The sequence below is a fragment of the Carlito syrichta genome, unplaced genomic scaffold (assembly GCF_000164805.1).
Source record: "Carlito syrichta isolate Samal-C Ts95f unplaced genomic scaffold, Tarsius_syrichta-2.0.1 Scaffold316346, whole genome shotgun sequence".
Taxonomy (NCBI): Eukaryota; Metazoa; Chordata; class Mammalia; order Primates; family Tarsiidae; genus Carlito; species Carlito syrichta.
The window spans coordinates 994,915-1,017,403 of record NW_007260442.1 but is presented as its reverse complement, the minus strand read 5'-3'; the positions used below and the strand labels follow the sequence as shown (position 1 = coordinate 1,017,403).

At 41.4% G+C, this 22,489-nt stretch overlaps 1 protein-coding gene across 1 annotated transcript in view; it reads left to right on the top strand.

The window, feature by feature from the left end:
* Positions 1-22,489, top strand: part of FRMPD1 (FERM and PDZ domain containing 1) — a 53,273-nt gene that overhangs the window by 13,210 nt on the left and 17,574 nt on the right. The window contains exons 2-6 of the mRNA XM_008074142.1: positions 1,355-1,512; positions 2,350-2,452; positions 6,415-6,460; positions 14,852-14,959; positions 18,608-18,703. Coding sequence (XP_008072333.1) covers positions 1,355-1,512; positions 2,350-2,452; positions 6,415-6,460; positions 14,852-14,959; positions 18,608-18,703 — 511 coding nt within the window. The remainder of the gene's footprint in view (positions 1-1,354; positions 1,513-2,349; positions 2,453-6,414; positions 6,461-14,851; positions 14,960-18,607; positions 18,704-22,489) is intronic.

The following is a 22,489-nucleotide window of genomic DNA, read 5'->3' as shown; positions in this document are numbered from 1 at the left end:
GCCCTTTCATAGCTTTAAAGGATTTTTTTTTTTTTTTTAAATCAGGGTTTTAGTCAGTGTAATTGTTCACAGTTTTCTGTTTCTTCCCTCTTGTTAGGTCTGTCTGCTAACCTTTCTCAGAATTACCCACATGGCTGCCTAGAAGAAATTCTCCCTCTGCTTCTAAGTTGTGTGGGTCGGGTCATTCAGACAGAGCCAAAATCTGCTTTAAGCCAAGGCCTGAGGGGCTTCTCAATGGATAAGGTGCACAAGGCTTTGTACTTGGACTTATCATTTGCCTTTTGGCTCCATGAGACAGTTTTTCATATTTCCTGATCCTTGTTGAAGTTTGAGATCATTCTAAACGAGAGAGAGGTGATTTTCAGATAATTGCATTCTGTGGCATTCGGCAGTGTTCCAGACAGTGCTTGGTAAATGGATGAGAATAATGATAGACCTAAAATGCAGAGCCCCAAGGGAACTGTGACTCCTTCACACTTCTGTTATTTGTAATGACGATGAACACCTCATCCCATCACTATCTGACCTTCCTCAGAAAGAACCACTGACTTTTAGAGGGGAAAAGTCATTTGCCATAGACAAATGAAAAATAAAAATAGTGTGTGACGCGCTTTGTGATTTTGAGACACAGAAAATACAACTTTCAACTTATCTGCTTTTAGATCATAAACAACATATATGTTTCTAGAGATTAGTATAGAGGGTATCCTTGCTATTTGGAATTATATATTGGATTCTTCACAGTTACAAAGCTTAAAGGAGAGCAAAATTCATCATAAAACAAAAGAAAAAAATACCTAGAGAAACAATCTATCTGTAAAATCAAACATCCAAACCCAACGACATCTCATTCGTGTTCATTGTGATTTTCCTCTCCTGTACCGCTGCCCAAGCAGTGCCTCCTGCCTGGAATGTTCATCTGTCCATCCTTCCGTCAGTCTATCCATCCATCCATCCATTGATCCATTGATTCAGCAGCAGTTATTGAGTATCTTCTGCATGCCAGGATCTGGGTTGTGTAGGTATACCCTAGACACCTCTCAAGGTGTGGCTCAAATGCCACCTCTTCCAGGTAGCAGATGCTTTCCTGATTCCCTATTCCCTGCCCTGCAGAGTTAAAACTGCTCTCTCCCTCCTCTGAGTGCTCATTAACGTCCCATGACTTCTCTTTTAGAGCATGATGCTACGTTCTGCTTGGCGTTTTAACTAGTGGTGTTTGTGTCTTATCCCTCTCAAGAGGAGAGTAGGTGTCTGCTCAGCTCTGCATCTTGCTCCATGATGCCTGGGGCTGACCCAGTTTGTGACCACACTGGAATTCTCCCTCTCTCTTTTTCACCTACTCCTTCTCTTCCAGGGCTAAAGTCTCTGCAGCTGATGGGCCCCCCGGGAACCCAAGCCAGACCCTCACCCCTGTGAGGCACACACTAAAGATAGACAAAGATGCCCTCCTTCAGAACTATGGATTTCACATTTCCGAGAGCCTTCCCCTCACAGTGGTGGCCGTCACAGCAGGTAGGGGCTGACTGGGAAATGAGAAAGGAGTTTGGCTTCGTGGGGGGAAATAGCCCTGGTTCTCCTCCCTTCTCTCTGTCCTCTAACAAAATGCAGAAAACTCCACCCCAGGAAGTTAGAAAAGGCACACCCGATTCTCACCTAATTCTGCCTTGGGCTTTGCACCTTCCGTTGGTGCTGGGAAGGAGGGAGCCCAGATGCGCTTGCTGCTCTGAAGACTCCCACTGGCCTCTGCCAGGGCTTTTCCCACCCATGGTTCCCTAGCCAGTCTCAGGGTGAGTGAAAGTATTTGGATAAGTCTTTGAACCCTGCATGTTGTTAGCTGGGGAGAGTTTCTGGTCAGACTATAATAGACACTATTGATTTGTTTTCTCTTGAATCTTTGTGAAATATAGGCTGTACTGGGGAGGAGAGGAGCAGGCTGGGAAAATCTAGTGTTTGTTTTTATACTTGAGCTGAGTATTGATGTTAGATCTGGGATTAGTTAGAATATATTAATTTCAACTTGCATACACATACACACACACACCAGAGTTCTTCAGAGACAAATGTATGTAGTGGGTACATCAGCCAGCTCTCTGTTGATTTAGATTTCTGCTAGTTTTCTTTCTCAGGACAGTTTCCTAACATCCCTTGAAGTTGATGGATGATAGGTACATTATTCATGGTTTATAAACCGGAAAACTAAGATCCACATGAGTGCAAGCCTGGCTGAGGGTGGAGGGTGAGCTAGTGCCCCGGAGACCGGATCAGGCTGCCATTTAGCTGTACCACTGTGACACATAAAGTCTAGACCCTCCTGGCACAAGTACCAGTGACTTATTTTCTGTCCAACAGGAGGTTCCGCTCATGGCAAGCTTTTCCCCGGTGATCAGATCCTGCAAATGAACAATGAGCCCGCTGAAGCCCTTTCCTGTGAACGAGCAGTCGATATTCTGAGGTATTAAATGGTCTTCCATCATTCACAGGGATGCACAGATTATCATGAAGCTGAGATGGGCAACAGGAATGGCATAACTGGTCCCGTGATTGTTATAAGGTCGAGTCTCCTTTAAAGCAGCAAGAACAGCTTCGTTTTCAAGTTCCAATTCTGTCTATTAATATGGCTTTTCAGGTCAGGTATGGCGGCTCATGCCTGTAAACTCAGCACTTTGGGAGGCTGAAGTGGGAGGATCGCTTCAACCCAGGAGTTTGAGACCAGCCTTGGTACAAAGCAAGACCTCATATCTACACAAAATTCAAAACATTAACTGGGTGTGGTGGCACTGTAGTCCCAGTTACCCAGCAGCCTGAGGCAGGAGGTTGCTTGAGCCCAGAAGTTTGAGACTGCAGTGAGATGTGATTTTGTCACTGCAGTCAAGCCTGGGCAACAGAGGTGAGACCCCAACTCAAAAAAAAAAAAAAAATGGCTTTTTAGTGGTGCTGTTACCGTCTGTGTTCTTTCACCTGCCTACAGAAGAGAGTGCTTTATTTGTCAACCCCTGCCAGAAACATAATTATAATAATGCATAGGCCCTGTCCTCTAAGGATCACAGGCTTGTTGTAACACATGCCAGAAACTGAACTTAGTTGATGCCAAATCTGCTTGTTCCTCTTTAACCCTTTTGATGTCTCTTCTGAAGTGTTCTTGCAGCTGCAGCCCGGGTGGTGCATATGGAGTTTCACTGATACAGCACCTTCTACCTTCTACCTGGCGCCATTGTGATTTATGTAAACACCTCTCTTTTTCTTTTCCTTTTTTTTTTTGAGTTGAAGACTCACTCTGTTGCCCAAGCTGGAGTGCATTGGCACACTCACAGCCACTGCAGCCTCAACCTGCTGGGCTCAGGCAATCCTTCTACCTCAACCTTCCAAGTAGCTGGAACTAAAAGCATGTGCCACCATACCTGGCTAATTTTTGATTTATTATAGAGATGAGGTCTCAACAAGTTGTCCAGGTTGGTCTCGAGCCCCTGGACTCAGGCAATCCTCTCACCTCAGCCTCCCAAAGTGCTGAGATTACAGGCTTGAACCACCGCACCTGGCCACATGCCTCTCCTTCTACTTAAACCATGATCTCCTGAGACTAGGGCTCAGTGGATACTCAGCTGAATGAGTGAACATGGTTTGCATTGGGAATTAGCAACCTGGCTTTAAGATGGAGAAATGTCAGTGATAGGAGTGAGGAGGACTAGCAGACATTTTTTTAGGCACATGCAGGTTTTGACTTTTAGATTTTTCAATCAACACTGATGACTAATATAAAGAGAGATGAGAAATAAAGTGAAAACTACTTAAAGATACAAATGTACTTTAGTTTGTATCTTTTTGTGAGTGGATGATCTGGCTTTGGAGTGGTATTAATTTCTTTTTCTCTTTTTCTTTTTCTTTTTCTTGTGTGTGTGTGTGTGTGTGTGTGTGTGTGTGTGTGTGTGTGTGTATGTGTGTGTGTGTGTTAGGGGGTCTTACCATGTTAGCCAGGGTGGCCTCAAACTTGGGCTCCGATGATTCACCCTCCTGAGTAGCTGGAACGACAGGCACATACCATCATAGCTGGCTTGGGTGGTATTACCGAGGGTGTATCATTCAGTCAGTGTACAACACACACTGAATAGTAATAACTACAAAGTGAGAGCAAGAGAAAATGAAGATACAGGATGCAGTCTTCACCCTCAGGAAGCACAGTCTCACTGTGGAGACATACACACACAGTTTAATTTAAGATTTACAGAGAATCTATCAAAATGTAGAAAACAGAATTCCTTCAACCAAGCCCAGTATTGTTTCAGAATAAGTTGAGTGGGTGGGGCAACCAGGAAAGGACTTGATGATTTCATTTAAAAATAAGATACTATTATGGAAATCATGAAGTTTGCTTTCTCAGTTTTATGGAGCTGTTTTCTCAAATGTGGTTGCTTTTAGCAAATGGATTTTAGATTTTCAGTAGTACTAATATTTCGGTCATGCCAGATCAAACTCTGACTAATAAACAAACATATTATAATTTTAAGCGGTACACCTGAATTTGTGTGCTTGGGTAACTTTTTTGTTTTTATTTTTGAATAGGAGTCTTTGTTGCCCAGACTGGAGTGCAGTGGCACGCTCATGGCCACTGCAGCCTCAACCTACTAGTCTCAGACAATCCTTCCCCCCAGCCTTCCAAATAGCCAGAACCACACCCAGCTAATTTTTTGATCTATTGTAGAGACGAGATCTTGCCAAGTTGCTCAGGCTGGTCTTGAACCCCTGGACTCAGGCAATCCTTTCACCTCTGCTTCCCAAAGTGCTGAGATTACAGGCATGAGCTATTGCGCCTGACCTGGGTAACATTTAACCCCTTTCTATTCACCAAGCACTCACTCTGGGCAAAGAACCCCGTCAGAAAAATAGACTCTGCTCCCCGGGATGCTCACAGGCTGGTAGTGCAGGTACAAATCGTGCACACCCTCTGAGATTGAGGGCAGACACTGCATCAAGAGAAGCGGAGAAAAGGAATTGTAAATTTTGGAGATTCCTACAGCTTGGAAGGAAGTTGTAGGTTGATAAAACAAGGAAAGGTCCAGAAGTATTTCATCTGTATCTTTAATGCTGGGTAGAATATGACTCACCAAGATGAAGGTGAGGGGTAATCCAGGCAAAGGGATAAGCAGTAGCAACAGAATGGGAAGTAGGGAGTGCTGAGCAGTTCAGTTTGCCTAGAGAAAAGTTCTGGGAAATGACAGGAGGTCTGGAATGCCAACATTCTCCTCCTGAAAGATGATCCACCAAAGATTTCCGAGCAGGGAGGGATGCGTGACTTGAGGTGTGCTGTGCATCTATGCCCTCTGCCATATTTTGCACGACAAAATCCCAGGACTAGCTTAGCTCCCAGTGTCTAAAAGCAGCATGTATTATTCATTGTCACTTGTGAAGGGAAAAAACACAAAGCAAAACAAAATGACACAACAACAATGCCAAGAAAGCCTCTCCAATGCCTCCAAATATCCGTGAGGCCCAAATGTCCTTTTGAGAGCACTTGCACCTTGGTTTATTGTGATTTATCTCAGAAAAGATCTGTTCTCATTTAAAATGAAAAAGAACCAGTCCCCAGACACTTAGAAATCTCAGTTTGAGTTTATCCACTTGAGGGAATAACACATCAACAGCAATTGGCCTAAATGTTCATATTGTAAAAAGTCAAATGAAATTGTTTTGCAAACAGCTTTTCTATGTAGCAATGGCAAAGAAAAAGGAGAGTAGGATTCAATTTCTCTGTTCTGTCGGCTAATATAAAGTGTAGGTTGGGCTGTGATCTGGTTGATTTGATCACGTTTGAAATCTAAGAGATAATGCAAGGCAGAAATGTTTAGTATCTTGATGATATGATTGGGCTCCTCATAAACTGTGTGTGCCCAAACACAATAAACTCTTTGGCTTTTATCTAATGAATGTTATTCACAGACATTCATTCTATTTAGTGAAATGCTTAGCCTGTTTCCTATAGTTAGCAACCTGTGTTATCTGTCTTATTGCCATGTTTTCTCTTATTTTTTGGATGTAAATCTAGCTAGTATCTACTGGATGAGTTCTCCATTGTTTTAGACTAAATTAAGGCTAAGTGCCTGAGTGGCTGTTCCTGTAGACTCGATGGTAGTGGTGAATGTCTGAAGATTCCCTCATGGTAGAGCAGCTCTCTGGACCAGCTTAAGTTCTTTTGCAGACTCCTGCTTTCTCCAATATCCTTCTTACTTTTGCTGACCTAGAGATGCTGAGTCCAAAGAGGCTGCTTTATCATAATTCTGCCAGTCTTTTTGACCCTAACAGATATACATTCACACACACACACACACGCACACACACACACCCCACATGCATGCATGTGAGTGTGCATCTGTATCACACAGAATGACTAAATATCTTTGTCTTTATTCTTTCTTTTTTTAGGGACGCTGAAGAAACTCTTTCAATCACAGTTGTTCGCTGCACGTCGGTAAATCTCTTTCTATGTCCTGTGTGTTTGTTTCACCATTCTTGGCACTAAGACCCCGTACCCCCAGAGTATGGACCTCAGAAAATAAGCAGAAAAGGCAAGGGGCAGAGGGTGACAGCTGCCAGGCAGTGGGTGACCAGTTAGTCAACATTGTCTGAAGACCTCCTGTATGCAAGGACTGTGAAGGAAACAAATGTAGTCCGGGCCTAAAGGATTTGTGGTCCAGCTAAGGAGACAACCTCAGCTTATGCAGAGTAGGGTGATGAAAAGGGCACTAGACTAAGAGTTTCAAGACAGGTTTGAGTGGTGTGACTTTGGGCAAGTTGTTTCGTTTCAGTTTTCACTTCTGTGAAATAGTGATGATGGCAGTAACTGCCTTGTCTACCTGATGGTTTGTTATGAGAACCAAATGAAGGGTTGAGTGTGAAAGTATTTCATCAGCTCTCAGGCTTACCACAAGGCAAGGTATGGCATAGCTGATCCACAAGGAGGAAGGAAGGAGTGATCTTAAACCACCTCAGGCCAAGGAGGCCTGTATATATTATTCAGGGAAAAGTATGTAAACAAACTGTAAGAGGAAAAACTACCAAGGAAGAAAAGTTGGCAGAAAATTTTCACTGTGAGAGACTTTAATACTACCTCTTAGCCTTGGCCACAAATAAACACACACACACACACACACACACACACAAATGGGGCATAGAGAATTTTGATAATGCATTTAATAAATGAATTTAATTGACCATATACCAGGCTACCAAGAAAACTCAATAAATTTCCCAAATGAAAAACTGTGTAGGTCCCTGTTCCTGAGTGTAATAAAATAGAAACTAATAATGATCAAAAATTTAATTAAAACTACCCAGCCATTTGGAAATAAAAATGCAGCTTCCTAAGTAAAAATGGAGTCAAATAGAAAAGCAAAACTACCATTATAGAATGTTTATAATGTAATTGAAAATTAGAACTGTATTTCTGAAAATAATTATGTGCAGTTGAAGCTATATTCAGAGTAAAATTCATAGCCTTAAGTGTTTTTATTGTTTAATAAGGAAATAAATCATTTAAATATTCAGTGCAAAAGTTAGAAGAAAAAAATTAATAAAACAGAGCAGAATAAATAAAATAATAAAAATTAAAATCTAAATGGTGCTCTGGAGAACAGAAAGATTGTAAAGCTGATAAATTCAAGAGCTATTTATTTAAAGCAAGTTAATTATAAAATAGGAAACCCTAAGGAAAAGAAATATCTAGGCTTTCTGTGAAGGAAACTAGAATATTACTGAAGATTGCAAAAAAGTTATTGAACATAAGAGGGAATACTTCCTTGATGGAAGACTAAGTGTTATTCATACATCAGTTATTCTCACGTTAATATCTATATTTAATGCAAATTCAAGCAAACTCTTACAAGACTTTCATTTGAATTTTAACAAAGAATATCAGAGTGAGACTTACCAAGAAAATATTTTTAAAAAAGGGTAATGAGAAGCCAGGCTCGGTGGCTCAGCCTGTAATCCCAGCGCTTTGGGAGGCTAAAGTGAGTGGATTTCCTGAGCCCACGGTTCAAGACCTGCCTGGGCAACTTGGCGAGACCTCATCTCTACAATAAATCAAAAATTAGCCAGGCATGGTAGTGCATGCCTGTAGTTCCAGGTACTTGGAAGGCGGAAGGATTGCTGGAGCCCAACAGGTTGAGGCTGTGGTGGCCGGGAGCGTGCCACTGCACTCCAGTCTGGATGATGCGGGGGGGGGGGGGCGACCCCTGCAGAGAGATTAGGAGGTCCCTTGGAAGGTGTGGCAGCGTCGGTGATTATTCTGGAGAAAGAAAGAGAAAAAAAGAGATGGAGGGAGAAAGAAAGAGACTGGACTCTGTCTAGTGCAGAAGCCGATTTAATGGGACAAACCGTAAGCCTTTTATCCTAAAATTTCACAGGCAAAATCACAAGATTTTCACGTGAACACAAAGCCAGGTGGATGAGGGGCATCCCCCACCCACTAGATGTTTTCTCAGGTATGAGGAAGGACAAACTGCAAAATTGTCTTATTGTTCCCTATGCTAGTTAATGTTCTTCAAAAGCAATGCTACTAGCATCATGTTGTTCTAATAATCAATAACTTCTAAAGCTCATGTGCACACAACACCCATGATGACTAACTTAAATTTTATTACCTTTCTATTCTATGCTAATACTACTTACACAATGCTACAGAAGCTCTTAATTATAGCTTAAACCAATTCCTAAAGAATGTTGCCCAGTCCAAAGATCACGCTGGGCTCTACAGGATGTGGCCCAGTCCAAGGTTCACGGTGGGCCACTTTTTGGAACAATAGACTACAATCTCCTAACAAATTTCTATGAAAGTTTCTAATTCCTGATCCTAATATATAAAGCTGATCATCAGCAACAAAGCTTCTAAAAATAAAACCCAAATATAAACTGTAAATGTACTAAGGCCAAAACCACAATAGTAGAAAATGGAGACAATGAAATTTCTAAAGTTAACTATATTCTTATTAAACCTCAAAATATCATGATTGATCATGCTTGAACTAACATGATTCCCTGATGTTAGCATGCCCTATTCTACAATACTTTCTATGAATAAAATTAATTCAATTTCTATAATAGGTAGAAAAACCCTACACTAACTGTTGCTAAAGCCGGCCTAAAAGAATGCAGCCCAGTCCAAAGTATGCGCTGGGCCCTCAGGAATGCGGCCCAGCCCAAAGTTTGTGCTGGGCCATTTCTGGTAACTCCAGATAATCATCTATACCGTCTAAAGCTGAAAACCGCTCTCCATAAGTATATACCATAATACAAATATACTTTAAAATCTTATAAAGAGGCTTGTACCGTGTAAAAGGCTCCCAAATGTGACCTGAGTTTGAATTATATCTAATACCTAAGCCGAAACTGCAGTTTATGGGAAACAGGAACAATGAGTTTCTGGAGTGAGCCATGCCTGTCACCGTCACAGAGCCTTCAACTCAGATCAGCAGAGTTCCTTTAGGTTATTTGCGCTACATGGTAAAAGGAGGAGGAAAATGGGGTCAATGGCTCCCGAACACAACCTAGTGGTCTCGGGGTCCATGGCCCTCCCTGATCCCTAATGCTCAGTGGGCCTCTGTGGCTGGCTCCCAACAGGATGACAGAGTGAGACTCCAAATCAAAAAAAAAAAAAAAAAAGATAATGAGAATGGCCTTGATATGCACATTTTAAAAGTAATAAAACTATAATGATTAAAACAATATGATATTAGTGAAATGTCAAACATATCAGTGTAATCCAATAGTTCAAGAATAGATTCTAGTATAAGAATTTAGTATGTGAAAAAGTAGCATTCCAAATAAGTGGGAGAAAAGACAGTTATTCAAGAAACCATCCTTGGGTATTTCTTTAAGTTATTTGGAAAAACTACAGTATCACCTCACACCATTGGATGTTAAAGAATTTTAATATAAAAAACAAACGATAAAAATGTAAACAATTTGCATGCGTGTCTGTCTGTTCATAGATTGTAGAAAGATTTCCTAAACATAGGGGGAGTGGGAGGAAGCTTATTAGAACAAACAATGATTTGATTAGGTGAAAATATAAAACTTCTGTGGTCTAAACACCTCACAACACTAAAAAGCAAAGAAATTGTCTCCTTTCTGTATTTGACAAGTGTTATCTTTTGTTTTTATTTCTTAGAAATAGAATAGGAAAAAAACCACCAAATTTGAATTAAAATGTTTGCCATAAATATGATAGACCAAGTGTTTTATGCACAAATAAATGGAGATTCTTCTAAACAGAATTTGTCTATGAAATAATGTAAAACCAATATACAAACAAGAAAAACTAATCAGTATAAGTGGTCTGGCAGGTGTTAAGGATGTTCTTTTTATTTAACTGATTATCATCTCAATGGAGAACATCTTCACCTTAATTAGGTAGTTTTTTGGTTTGTTTTCTTAATCTGTTTCTAAGAAATGAGCAAAATAAAATACTTGTTATGTAAGGAGAGAGGGAAACAACATATCCTGTATCCTTTAAAAAGAAAAAAGTGTAGAGAGATGAAAATTGTACGTGTCCAGTATTACTCCTGAGATTCTTACAATGTTTCTAGGAGGGGGAGGGGGTGGTATATGAATGAGGTCCCTGAGGAGAACCAGTAATAGCCCAATTTATGACTGTCAGTACTTCTGAGAAATGCCCTAAATATTGGCTTGTCCACTCCTGGGACACGAGAAGTTTCACGAGAAGTTTCCTGAAGCATTTTAGAAACATTGCAAAATGATCATATATGTCTTGCTGTAACAAGAAGGCTCATTGTTGTTGTCATGGTACATTCTTGGAGTCCTCAAATGATTTGAAATTGATTAGGAATTATAAAAATCCAAAGTTGGGAATATTAAGTACTTCTTCTCGAAGACATGGGATTTTATGGAAAAAAAGTTTTGGTTTAATTTTGTAGATCTATATTGTCTATATTAGCTGTCTATAATGTATTAATTATTTGCAATAATATTAATGCCAGTAATTAATGTCTTATTACGTTTGCACCAAAAGAAAATCCCATAAGAAGCATACACACATTATCCCCCTTTTACAGATAAGGACACTGTGGGCCACACATCCATTGCCTCACCTACAGAAATCAGTGAAGCTGGCTTGTTTTCCAGACTCCAGATCCACATTTCTTAGCATTAATTCTACCTCCTTCAACCCTGTTGTCTTCATAAATGATGGTGTGTAGTCAAGGGTGGAGAATTTTGCAAAAAGATAGAGAAATGTTTTTCAACTTGTCCCTTTCAATGCCCCTTTAAGCATAAACTCTTCAGCAAACATATGCACAAAGAGATTTTATCAGCTTAGATTTGCTGCTCTCTGATGAATTAATTTAGAACCTGGAGAGAGCTTAGAAGTTCTGGAATAATGGGTAGCTCCTATCCTTTAAATTGTCTCTTTAAAATATTAGATGGCTCAAGGGTCTGCAGGATTTGATGACTTCTGTTTAAGGTCTTTGCATTCAGTTTGTGCTTTCCTCTAAGCATGCACTGCTTGGCATTTTGAACCAGGATGCTTAGACAGGTTTGGGATGTTGAGTGAGTGTTTATACAGAAAAGTTCACAAGTGCAAAAGAACAGAAAAACACGAACATGTAGGATGCTACATGTGGTGAGTTGAGGTAGCTGATAGATGTTTGAGGTATGTTCATGTGCTCTGTGCATTTCTACCCATCTTGGTTCAGTTGGATGCAGTTTTCTGTGTTCACCTAGCATTTCTTGCAGACAAAATTGTGCAGAAGCAAATGTGAAATTCAAGTTATGCTCCACTGTTCCCTAATAATTCAATTACATTGAAAAAAGTATTAGGTGACTCGAGTGGACTTAAATAGATGGTTTACAATATATTCTAGATGCTAAGGTACCCAGGGTAGCAGAGCTGATGTTCAGGTATAAAAGTGTAGCAGCCACAGTGAAGCCAGTGTGTTAGGCATTTTCATGACAGTACATTCTTTCTCAAAGCAGCCAGTTTCATAGTTGGGTGACTCCAAATGTAAGAATGACTTGTGACTCCCACCCCGTAGTCCTAGTTCAGAACATGTCTACTTTGAATGAAATAACTCTTCAAAGATTTGAAGTGTGTATTTCAAATCATTAACCATTCCTTATGAAAGTGCTTTTCTGGATTCTTGTTTCCCTGATAGCTTTCTGGATAGATTCCAATTTCATGGTGACCCTCCCAAATGGCAGCAACCAGAAGGGAACACAGTCCCACCTATGGTCAACTAATGCCAAGTGCCATAAGGAATGGAGGGTACACTTCCAACATGCAGCAAGAATGCTAGTGAAACCCAAGATTGGGTTAACATTTCAGCAGGCCCAATCACACTGTTGACTTGGGTGAAACTTGCAGCCAACTAAATACTGAGCTGGTTTCAAATGAATAGCTTCCAACCGAGGCCCCCCCAATCCCATGCGTGTGCAATTGATTTTTTGGTTCCTTAATGCCACACTTCACATTAATCCCTGTCAAATAATGTTGCTTTGATCCAGTGTTCTGGCATGCTGAGATTTTACAGTCAGAGAATTGTAGGACTGAAAGGCTTATTTGTACAGTTGTCAGTCAGCAGTAGTCATTATCCCTTCCTGTAAGGGAACCTTCTCTTCCCAAGTCTCCTCTACTTCCTCCAGCTCCTGGCCAGCTGATTTTCTTTAGCATAATCCAGCTTTGGGCCTAACCTTTGCAAGACTTCTCTTCCTAGAGTGAGAGACAACAATGGTCACCTTCTGAAGATTCCTTTTCTCTCTGCATCTCTCCTTTCTTCTGCTCCTGATTTCTCATTCCTTTGAGTCTTTAGTGTGGTGATGGTTGTACCTATTGCTTTGGCCACTCTCTTAGTCCTATTTTCTTCAACTTTTGATAGCCCTACCTCTCTATACCCTTTTGAAATGTGCTTGGTGATTTATTGGCCTATAATCCATGAGCTTTCCCTGGTCCTCAAGTTTCCCATGTTACCCCTCTTTTAGACTCCTAGTTTCTTGACCTTTCCCTCCCAAATTCCTGCCACCCCATATCTGATGACACTTTGCAGTTTTATCATTCACAAGTTTGATAAGTTCACTTTCTCTGACCTCAACCAAGGCATTGCTAAACATCACTGATGAAGATTGAGCCAAAGGGAGCCTGAGTTTCTCAGTTAGAAATCAGGACTATTTTGAGTATAGGTCAACTAGTTTTGATTCCAGCTAATGGCTCTGCATCTGGCCTTTTCCACAGGGGGATTATAGGAGACCTTATCCAATGATTTTCAAGAGTGAAGGAATACTACTATATCCACAGAACCCTGGTCTACCAAACTGGAATCCTATCTTCAAAAGAAAAATGAACTTGGTTGGCTCTGACTTATTCTTGGTAACTCCATATTGGTTATTAGTGATCACTGTCTAAAAGCTCTCTGACCATTTCTTATCTTGGATTTTGCCAAGAATTAATGACAAGCTTACCAATATGTATTTTCCTGAATCCTCTATTAATTTTCTGGAAAATTTGATATTTGACCTCCTTAAGTCTTCTAACATTTCTTCCATTCTCTGTTCTGTGGGTGATGCCAGCTGTTACATATAATGGGTCCATGAGTCCCCTAGATCCACCTGGCATAAGAGTATTAAACTGATTCAAAGCAATCTGATAGTTTCATCACTAATTTTGGGTTATAACTTTTTCTTTCCCTTGTTCTTTCTATCTTTTCTGGTTGTAAGACCAGTAATTTCTACAGGTGCATGTCTTCTCTGGGAACATGGCAATTTCTCCTCTCTTCTTCTATAAGATTTGTTTTGTTTTGTTTTGTTTTAAAGCAAACTATATACTTGAGATGCTGAATCATAGTCATGAATCCTGTCACATCAAGGTTCTAGTTAATCATAATATCACGTGTATCTTCTTGCATTAACATTTCAGGACGACTTGTTCATTTCATGTACTTCATAGCCTTGGCATATTGACATCTGAGTCTATGCGCATCATCTCCCGAAGTTTCCTTGACTGCTGTTGTGTATCTCTGCTTTCAGCTTCACAAAATTTGGCTTAGAGTTCCATCTAGGTAGTCTTATACATCTAAACATTCTGGAGGTTAGCCTATCCAGACCAAGGGAACATGGGATGCTCGGCTGGGAAATAATGTATCAGGATTTCATCCAGGAAGATCACAACCTGTTGGTCTAGATGCTCTTCTTCAAGTGTCACAATTTGGCCTGATATAGTCTAGTTCAAGGGCTTCACTATATGCTCATACCAACTTTTGATGACTCTTTTTTTCCTCTGTGAAAAGAGGGTCCCCTACCCAAAAGATAAGAGCATAGGGAGGGTCAAGGATAAATCACAAGGGTCAGAGCTCCAGGGAGACCTAACTCCCACACTGTACAGCTGGGAAGGCCAGAGAGGGGCAAGGACTTGGCCAAAGTCACACAGAGTTATTTTGTTTTGTTTCACACACACATGCACACACATGTGCATGCGTACACGCGTGCACACATACACACCTGGTTTTCTTTCATAAGAATCTGTGTTCAAGGAGTGCTCACAACTATTGAGTAGCAGAACTTGGGTTGGAATTCAGGTCTGCTGGCTCACAGGCCCATTCTCCTCATCTTCATCATACCACAGCCGTTTTGCTACCATGTTGAATTCTCAGCTATTCTCAGACACATTGCCTGGCTTGGGATCCCTAGGTTTTATCAAAGTAGATCTTTAATGGGATATCATCCTTTTCTGCAGGGTTTAAATTGAGCCTGCAACAGCTGTCAAAGTTTTTGGTTTTGTTTTTAAGAAATGAGAAGATGTACATGACTCTTATGAAAGCACTGTTCTAAAATGTGTCATGTTAATGTTTTTCAGGGAGTCCCTAAATCATCCTTCCTGACTGAGGAGAAGAGAGCCAGACTGAAGACCAACCCTGTGAAGGTACACTTTGCTGAGGAAGTACTCATCAGTGGACACAGCCAGGTGCGTCACTAGTCAGGGGATTGCAATTACTTTTTATGAAGCTGGCGAGCTGCCTTCTGGCATTTAACTCCCTGAAATGCTGCATCCCTCAGCACGGAGAAAGTTAGTGCTAGCAACTGAGTCAGTGCTAGCAGCTTTGTGCACCCTCTGTCAGATGTCTGCAGATATGAGAGAGTTTGGTAGGATCTCTGGGCCATGTGTGGGGACTGGGGAGAAAAGCACTGGGCATGGCTCTCTGTTCTTCTGCAACTCCATTCTCCTGCCCACTGAAATTTCCACAGATTCTACTAGTTAGCATCTCCTTATGAATCCTCAAATTTATTATTCCTTCTGAATAATAATATATTGATAATCGTAATGGTGGTGGTAGGGATTGTTTTTCTTTGTGTACGTGATCCTTGGTCATCACAATACCCTTTAAAGCAGGTATTTTAACAAAAGAGGAAGCAGAAGCTTAGAGAGATGAAGAGACTTAACCTCTAAGATCACACAGTAGAAAATACAGGCTCTCAGGTCTATGTGACTTTAGTTATTTGGTTTTTCACTATGACATGCTGCCTCAACCTTTTGCTATGGAGAGATCTAGGGTTGGGGGTTCAGAAGACAAATTTGTAAAGGGAAAATGTTGGCTAGAGTTTGATTTTAATGTGGAGTGTTGGCTAAAAGGCACATTTATAATTTACATGTTTCCCCCAGTGTAACCATTGCCATTCTGAATTTAGCAATTACTACTAGATTTTGAAACTTTCTAGTAAAAACTTGTCCTTATCTGTTTTTTTGTTTTCTTTTGCTTTTTTTGTTTTTTTGCCATAGATAGTAGTCAATGGCAGGGAGAGGGGAGTGTTCATAGCCATTTTATCAAAGAATTCAGGGGACCTGGTCCACATCTACAGAGCCCTTATTTTTCTACCTGTTTTGCTAATTAACAGAGCACGCCCTCAGTTAGACCTGAGAGAGAAAGGTGGATTTGTTCAGGAAGGGATCAGTGGGAAGCCTAATGCATGAATCAGGAAAGAACTGTCAATCAGCAATATCGGAGTCTCAGTGTGTCCATGTTTGTAAAAATAGATTGAACAGCTTTAGAAAATTAAGTAATTCAACATGTGTTTTCAAGAGTCATGCACAATGATGACTGATGGGGTACGAACCAACTAGAAGGATAGGTAGAGAGTAATGGTGCTACAGGTATGGACCAGGTCACTGGATTGATGATTTGCTACAATGGCCATGACTTCTCATTTTCTGGTGTCTATGCTGAGAGGACAAGATAAAGACAAGTTTTGACATAAACTGGTTAGAAAATTGGTTTACCGTTTTGGTGGGGTGGGGGTGGGGTGTTTAGAGGATTAGGGTTCTAAAAGGATGCTTCTGGGAAGACTTGCAGGTTGGGTCACTATGGGGAATTTATGTGACTTTGCATCAGTCACACAAGGCAGAGATGGCAAACCCAGTGAGAGCTCATCATCATGACCTGCCTATTCATCCCTTCAAGGGTGTAAAAGATGAGAAAATTGGTGGTTAAACTTTTCCCCCTGGAACATGAGAAGATTGTCTCAGGATGCACAGTTACTCTAGAAGGATCTGAAATAGTAAACCAACATTTGAAATATGTTTAACTTTCCTCACAGTTTAAGAAAGGCAAAGGAAAGTATTTTTAAAAATGACACTTTATACTCAGTAAATGAGTACAAATAGAGAAAAAAAAATGTAAACCCTGATACGGAGAAAGTAATTGTAGTGCTGCACTAACTGGTGGCTTTGTAAATTGGCTTACACTTTCTTTGAATGGAAAAGAAAAACTTAATATCTATAATAAAAAGTAGCCCAGAGGCCAGGCGCAGTGGCTCAAAGCCTGTAATCCCAGCACTTTGGAAGGCCGAGGTGAGGAGATTGCCTGAGCCCATGGGTTTGAGAACAGCCTGGGCAACTTGGTGAGACCTCATCTCTATAATAAATAAAAAAAATTAGCCGGGAGTGGTAGCACACGCCCATAGTTCCAGCTACAAAGGCTGAGGCAGAAGAATCGCTGGAGCCCAGCAGGTTGACACTGGGGTGGCCGTGAGCGTGCCACTGCACTCCAGCTTGGGCAATGGAGTAAGACTCCAACTCAAAACAAAAACAAAAACAACAACAACAAAAGTAACCCAGAGATTGCATTCTTATTAATGTAGTCTGTAAAATAATTTAAGTACAAAAATTCATATATTTAAAGAGCTCCACAGTATCAATATTTAAAGTAACTCTTCCCAAATGGAAAGAAGCTAGATGTCTAGGACAGAGGAATAGTTAAATCAATTCTGATATTTCAACTCAATAAAATAGTGTAAATCCATTATAGCTATAAACATTAAGCCCACAGAAAAATTGTTTATGAAATGTGTATTGGATAGAAAGTGAACATAGAATTGTGCATATTATTACAGTTCTCTAAAAACTATTTACAGGTGTAGACAAAAATTGAAAGAAGTAAATGGTGATCATTAGGCGATGCTGTTATGGATGTATTTTTTGAAAAACTTTATAATCACACATAAAAAAAGTACCAAGGGAAAAAATTGCCCACTTGGGAAATCCAAAAATTAAGATTTCTAAACATCCAAAGCCAGAGAAGTGGGAAGACAGCAGAGTGAAATCTCTCATCCTTATGGAGTGTGAAATGGCACCGGAATATGAACATCTTTCTTTTTCCTTCATAAAAATACTGTGGTTAAAAAAAAAAAGTTATGGAGAGTGGTGGTTGTGAGTCTTGCTTAGAAGATACAAGCACCTTTATATTTAGAAGACTTAAGAGTCTCATCTGAAAAGCCTGTTAACTTTTTTGAAAAAAGATGATAACCTTTTTTACCCAGGTGGACTCTACATGTAAACTCTTTGTAAAGATTAGTGCTGGGGGCAATTCTAGCTCAAATCTTGGGGACTCTAGAATCTCTCCATGCTTCCGAAGGACACCAGCCCCCAGGGCCCTTTGTATTTGCAGTTAGGTACTCAGAGGTCACTTCTTATGGGAGTTGGGGGGTTCTCCCAAGCCCTGCCCTGCTCCACCCAGGATTCTGGCTGGTATAGGTCCCCAAACACAGACCAGTCCTGTGCTTTCTTCCCATAAAGCCCTCTACGAGCAGCAGAGTCTCTGAGAAGACTACACATGTTGGGGGTGGGTAGAGGTGGAGAGCATCCCTCTGCCTTTGGTGATGTTTCACTACAGGAGATGCAGCAATACAATGGGGGTGGGAGAGGCTCTTAGAGAGTGTTCCACCCCAGCCCCAAAGACAGGGTCCAAGAATCCCAGAAAGGCCTATTTTAGACAGTGTGCATGCCAGTCATCTGACTTGCCAAATTGCATCCCATAAGGGTGGCGACCAGCAGTGAAATGTTAGCTGATGGTTGTGAGACATTGCAGTGATATCTCTGTGCTCATGGCAGGACTCGCTCTTCTCCACCATTTGTCATATCTAACAGTTCTCATGGGTATGCCTTGACAAAACATGCCTGCCCACTGGAGAAATTCCCAAATGCCAAGAAACAGTCCCTGACATGGTGAGGTTAGGAAGGATCTTGCTCACCAAATCAGGCAGGGCCAGGCAGCAAAGGATTTGTCACACCTAGGACAGGAAGGGTATGACAACGACACAATACTCTTGTGTTTTCCAGGGTAATTCTCTGCTGTGTATGCCCAACGTGCTCAAGCTGTACTTGGAGAATGGACAGACCAAAGCTTTCAAGTTTGAGGAAAACACAACTGTGAAGGTATAATGAATAAACTTAAGCCTCTTTTCCAGAAGAATCTGCTTGGCTCCAAGGAACCCCAGGCATCTTGCCCTGCATCTGTTTTGGTGGTCTCACAGCCACCATGGACTGAGTACTTGCTGTGAGCCAAGCACTGTGTTATCTCATTTAGTCAGAAAACCACCCAGCAAGATATTTTTATCACCACCTTACAGGGGAGAAAATGAGGACTAGACTTGCCCAAGATCATGTTACAACTTCTAAGCCTTTACCCTCAACCACCAGGCTTTCCTGCTTCTTGTCTGTGATTCCACCTGCTACCCCCAACACCAGAGCAGCTAAAAGCCCAGGTGATCTATCAGGACAGGCATTGGCCCTTGCATATTCTATTCTATGTTCAAATCAGTTCAACTTATACTTAACAAGCTGCCCCATATGAGATGCTCTGAGAAGGATTAAGGGTTAAGGGTGGTCTCTGTTTGCAGGAGTTCACAGTCTAGTTGAGGGAGGGTGGACATTCAAGGAGCTCCCAGCAGTCCAGGCAGGATGAAATAAGGGCTGTTAAAAGAGGGACAAGAAAGTGTTCTGAGTGCATGGGAAAGAGCACCCCCTATTCTGGCCTTTCAGACCATCAGACAAGGCTTGGGGAAGAAGCTGGACTGGAGCTGAGCTTTGGATGGCAACTAAGATTTCAACAAGGGCAGGTGGGGACAGGGTGGTTGAGGGTGAGGTGCACATCAGTCACATGAACTAATGCAGAAAGCCAGGAAAATGGGCATTGCCCAGGGAATAGCAAACCAGAGCCACAGGTGGTTTTCTTGAGGGAGGAGTGGCTGAGGGGGCCTCAGATGCCAGGCAATGACAGGGTCTGGGTTTTATGCACAGATAGTAAGGAAAGGCCCCAGCAATTCTTGAACAAGGAAATAAATAGTGTTAGAATGAGGTTACAAACAAAATTGTTCAAACAGTGGAAACCATTAAGAGGAAACATCGAGCACAGCTCTTCTGGTACTGGAAAGAGAGCAGGTTCAGGTGGGTCAGTGCAGCTGTAGGTGATTGACGGCAGCCAAGACAAACATGCACACATACATCCACACAGTACCTTCACACACACACATGCACACCTCTCATGTTTCTCTCTGGCGTCTTCCTTTGGCAATTCCCAGAGCTGTTTCAAATGCCCTGTCCCATTCCATCCTAGAGTAACTTAGAAGAAGCTGGAGAAAGCCTGTCTGAATTGGGAAGCTGCACGCCCAGAGAAGGAAGGGGAGGGTGGTACGGATTTCATATGTTGACTACATGCCAGCCACTCTGCCGGGCACTTCCTTGTATACTGTCATGTAATGCCCCAGTAACCTTGTGAAGTAGCTCATTTTATCCCCACTCTGCAGATGAGGCAATAGGCCCAAGTGGTCCAAAACCCACCAAGGTCAGCTAGCTCATAACAGGCTTCAAACTTGATCTGTTTTTGAACTCTGTGCTGGAGGTTATAACTCTGCCACTCTGCATAAAAAGCAAGTTTTGCAAATGAATTAGGCAACAGCTTCACTTCTGTTATCTTTGATCAAAGTGGATTGGAATGGAAGGCTTGATTTCTTTAAAGTGGTTCCCCCTTTGGTGGCCAAAAGGACTTAGAGGTGACTTACAATAAAAGTCCACAACATAGGGGAATTAAACTTAATATGATAGAGAGAGTTGGGGAAATGAACAAGGAATTAACCAGTATAGTACTGGTTAATCTTACTTATCTGTAATAGCCCAAATTTTTAAAGCAAATCTTTTAGCTCTTTGTGACACACAGAGAGGTGGATATAGATAAATCCTAGGGAAAAATCTCTGTCAGTTCATCAGTGACTTATCTTCCCTTCTCCCTTACCATCTCTGTCATGGTTATACAGCTCTGCTGTTGTAGCAAATGGGCATGGTTATGGTCCCATAACATGTTAATTACAAAACAGACAGTGGGCTGGATTTGCTCCTTAGGCTATGATTTGCCAACCTTTGCTCTAGATGCAAGTAGAGAACAGATGGGTGTTGGGGGGAGGTTCATAGAACACTTCTCTGCAAAGCCAGAAGTGATGCGCATGCTCAAGACAAGGTAGATGTGGGAGAATGAAGAAGAAGGGACAGTCAAGAGAGGAACTTTCCATCATAGCCAGCATAATGCCTGGCACACAGTAGGCATGAATGAATGATGTTGAGCTACAGAAACACATAGACTCTTCAGGATTCAGTCCCTGGTTAGTTATGGGGTGATAGAACGAGTGGAGAGAGAATTTGGAATTGGGAGTTATGAGGAGGAAGTAGCAACCAATGGTTTGGGACTTACCAAACTGGAGGTTCTGGCAGGACACATGACTTTTATTATTTTCATTAAGTGAAAGTTTGTAAGCTTCTAAGTGCCAAGCATTGGATATTGTAATGGAGCACAGGACAGGCAAGGTTTGCATTCTCAGGGAGTTACCATCTACTGAGGTGAAAGACAATATGCAAAAAACAAATATTAGCAATTAGTATGTATTAAACCCTTACTATCTGCCAGGTACTATTCAAAGTACCTAATATGGAGAAATTGATGTAATGTACATGACAGGCTGGGTACACTGGCTCATGTCTATCATCCCAACACTTTAGGAGGCTGAAGCTAGGAGTTCAAGACCAACCTGAGCAACATAGTAAGACCTCATCATCTCTACCAAAAAAAAAAAAAAAATCTGGATGTGGTGACTTATATCTATAGTCTCAACTACTCTGGAAGCTGAAGCATGAGGATTGTCTGAGCCCAGGAGTTAGAGGCTGCAGTGAGCTGGAATTGTATCAGTGCACTCCAGCCTAGGTGACAGAGTGAGATCCTATCTCTAATTTTTTTTTTTTAGTTTAAAAAAAAATTTTTTAATTAAAAAGAAAAGTATAGCCGGGCTCGGTAGCTCAGCCTGTAATCCCGCGCCTTTGGGAGGCTGAGGTGAGTGGATTGTCTGAGCCCGCGGGTTTGAGACCCGCCTGGGCAGTGAGACCTCATCTCTACAATAAATCAAAAAATCAGCCGGGTGTGGTAGCACATGCCTGTAATTCCAGCTACTTGGAAGGCTGAGGCAGAAGGATCGCCGGAGCCCAGCAGGTTGAGGCTGCGGTGGCCGGGAGCGGCCACTGCACTCCAGTCTGGGCGACAGAGTGAGACTCCAACTCAAAAAAAAAAAAGAAAAGTATTGCCGGTGCAGTGTCTCATGCCTGTAATCCCAGCACTTTGGGAGGTGGAGGCAAGAGGATTGCCTGAGCCCAGGGGTTCAAGACCAGCCTAAGCAACATAGCGAGACCTCATCTCTACAATAAATCAGAAAATTAGCCAGGCATAATGGTGCACGCCTGTAGTTCCAGCTACTTGAAAGACTGAGGCAGAGGGATCGCCTGAGCCAAGTAAATTGAGGCTGTGGTGGCTGTGAGCTTGCCACTATACTCCAACCTGGGTGACAGAGTGATACTCTGACTCAAAAAAAAAAAAAAAAAAAAAAAAAATATATATATATATCTATCTATCTATATATATATATATACACACACACACAACCCTATAAGATAGTATTACTATTGATACTGTTTTACAGATGAAAACACTGAAGTGTAGAAAAGAGTAAGCAATTTATCCAGGGACATACCCTGCTAGTGAGTGGTAGGGCAGGTCTAGAACCCATTTACCTAACTTTAATATAGCTGTCAATTAGAGAAAATAATATTAATGATGAGGTAAATGAACAGGACAGTGAATAACAGGGACAATTACATGTATATACAGTGACCAGAGAAGGCTTC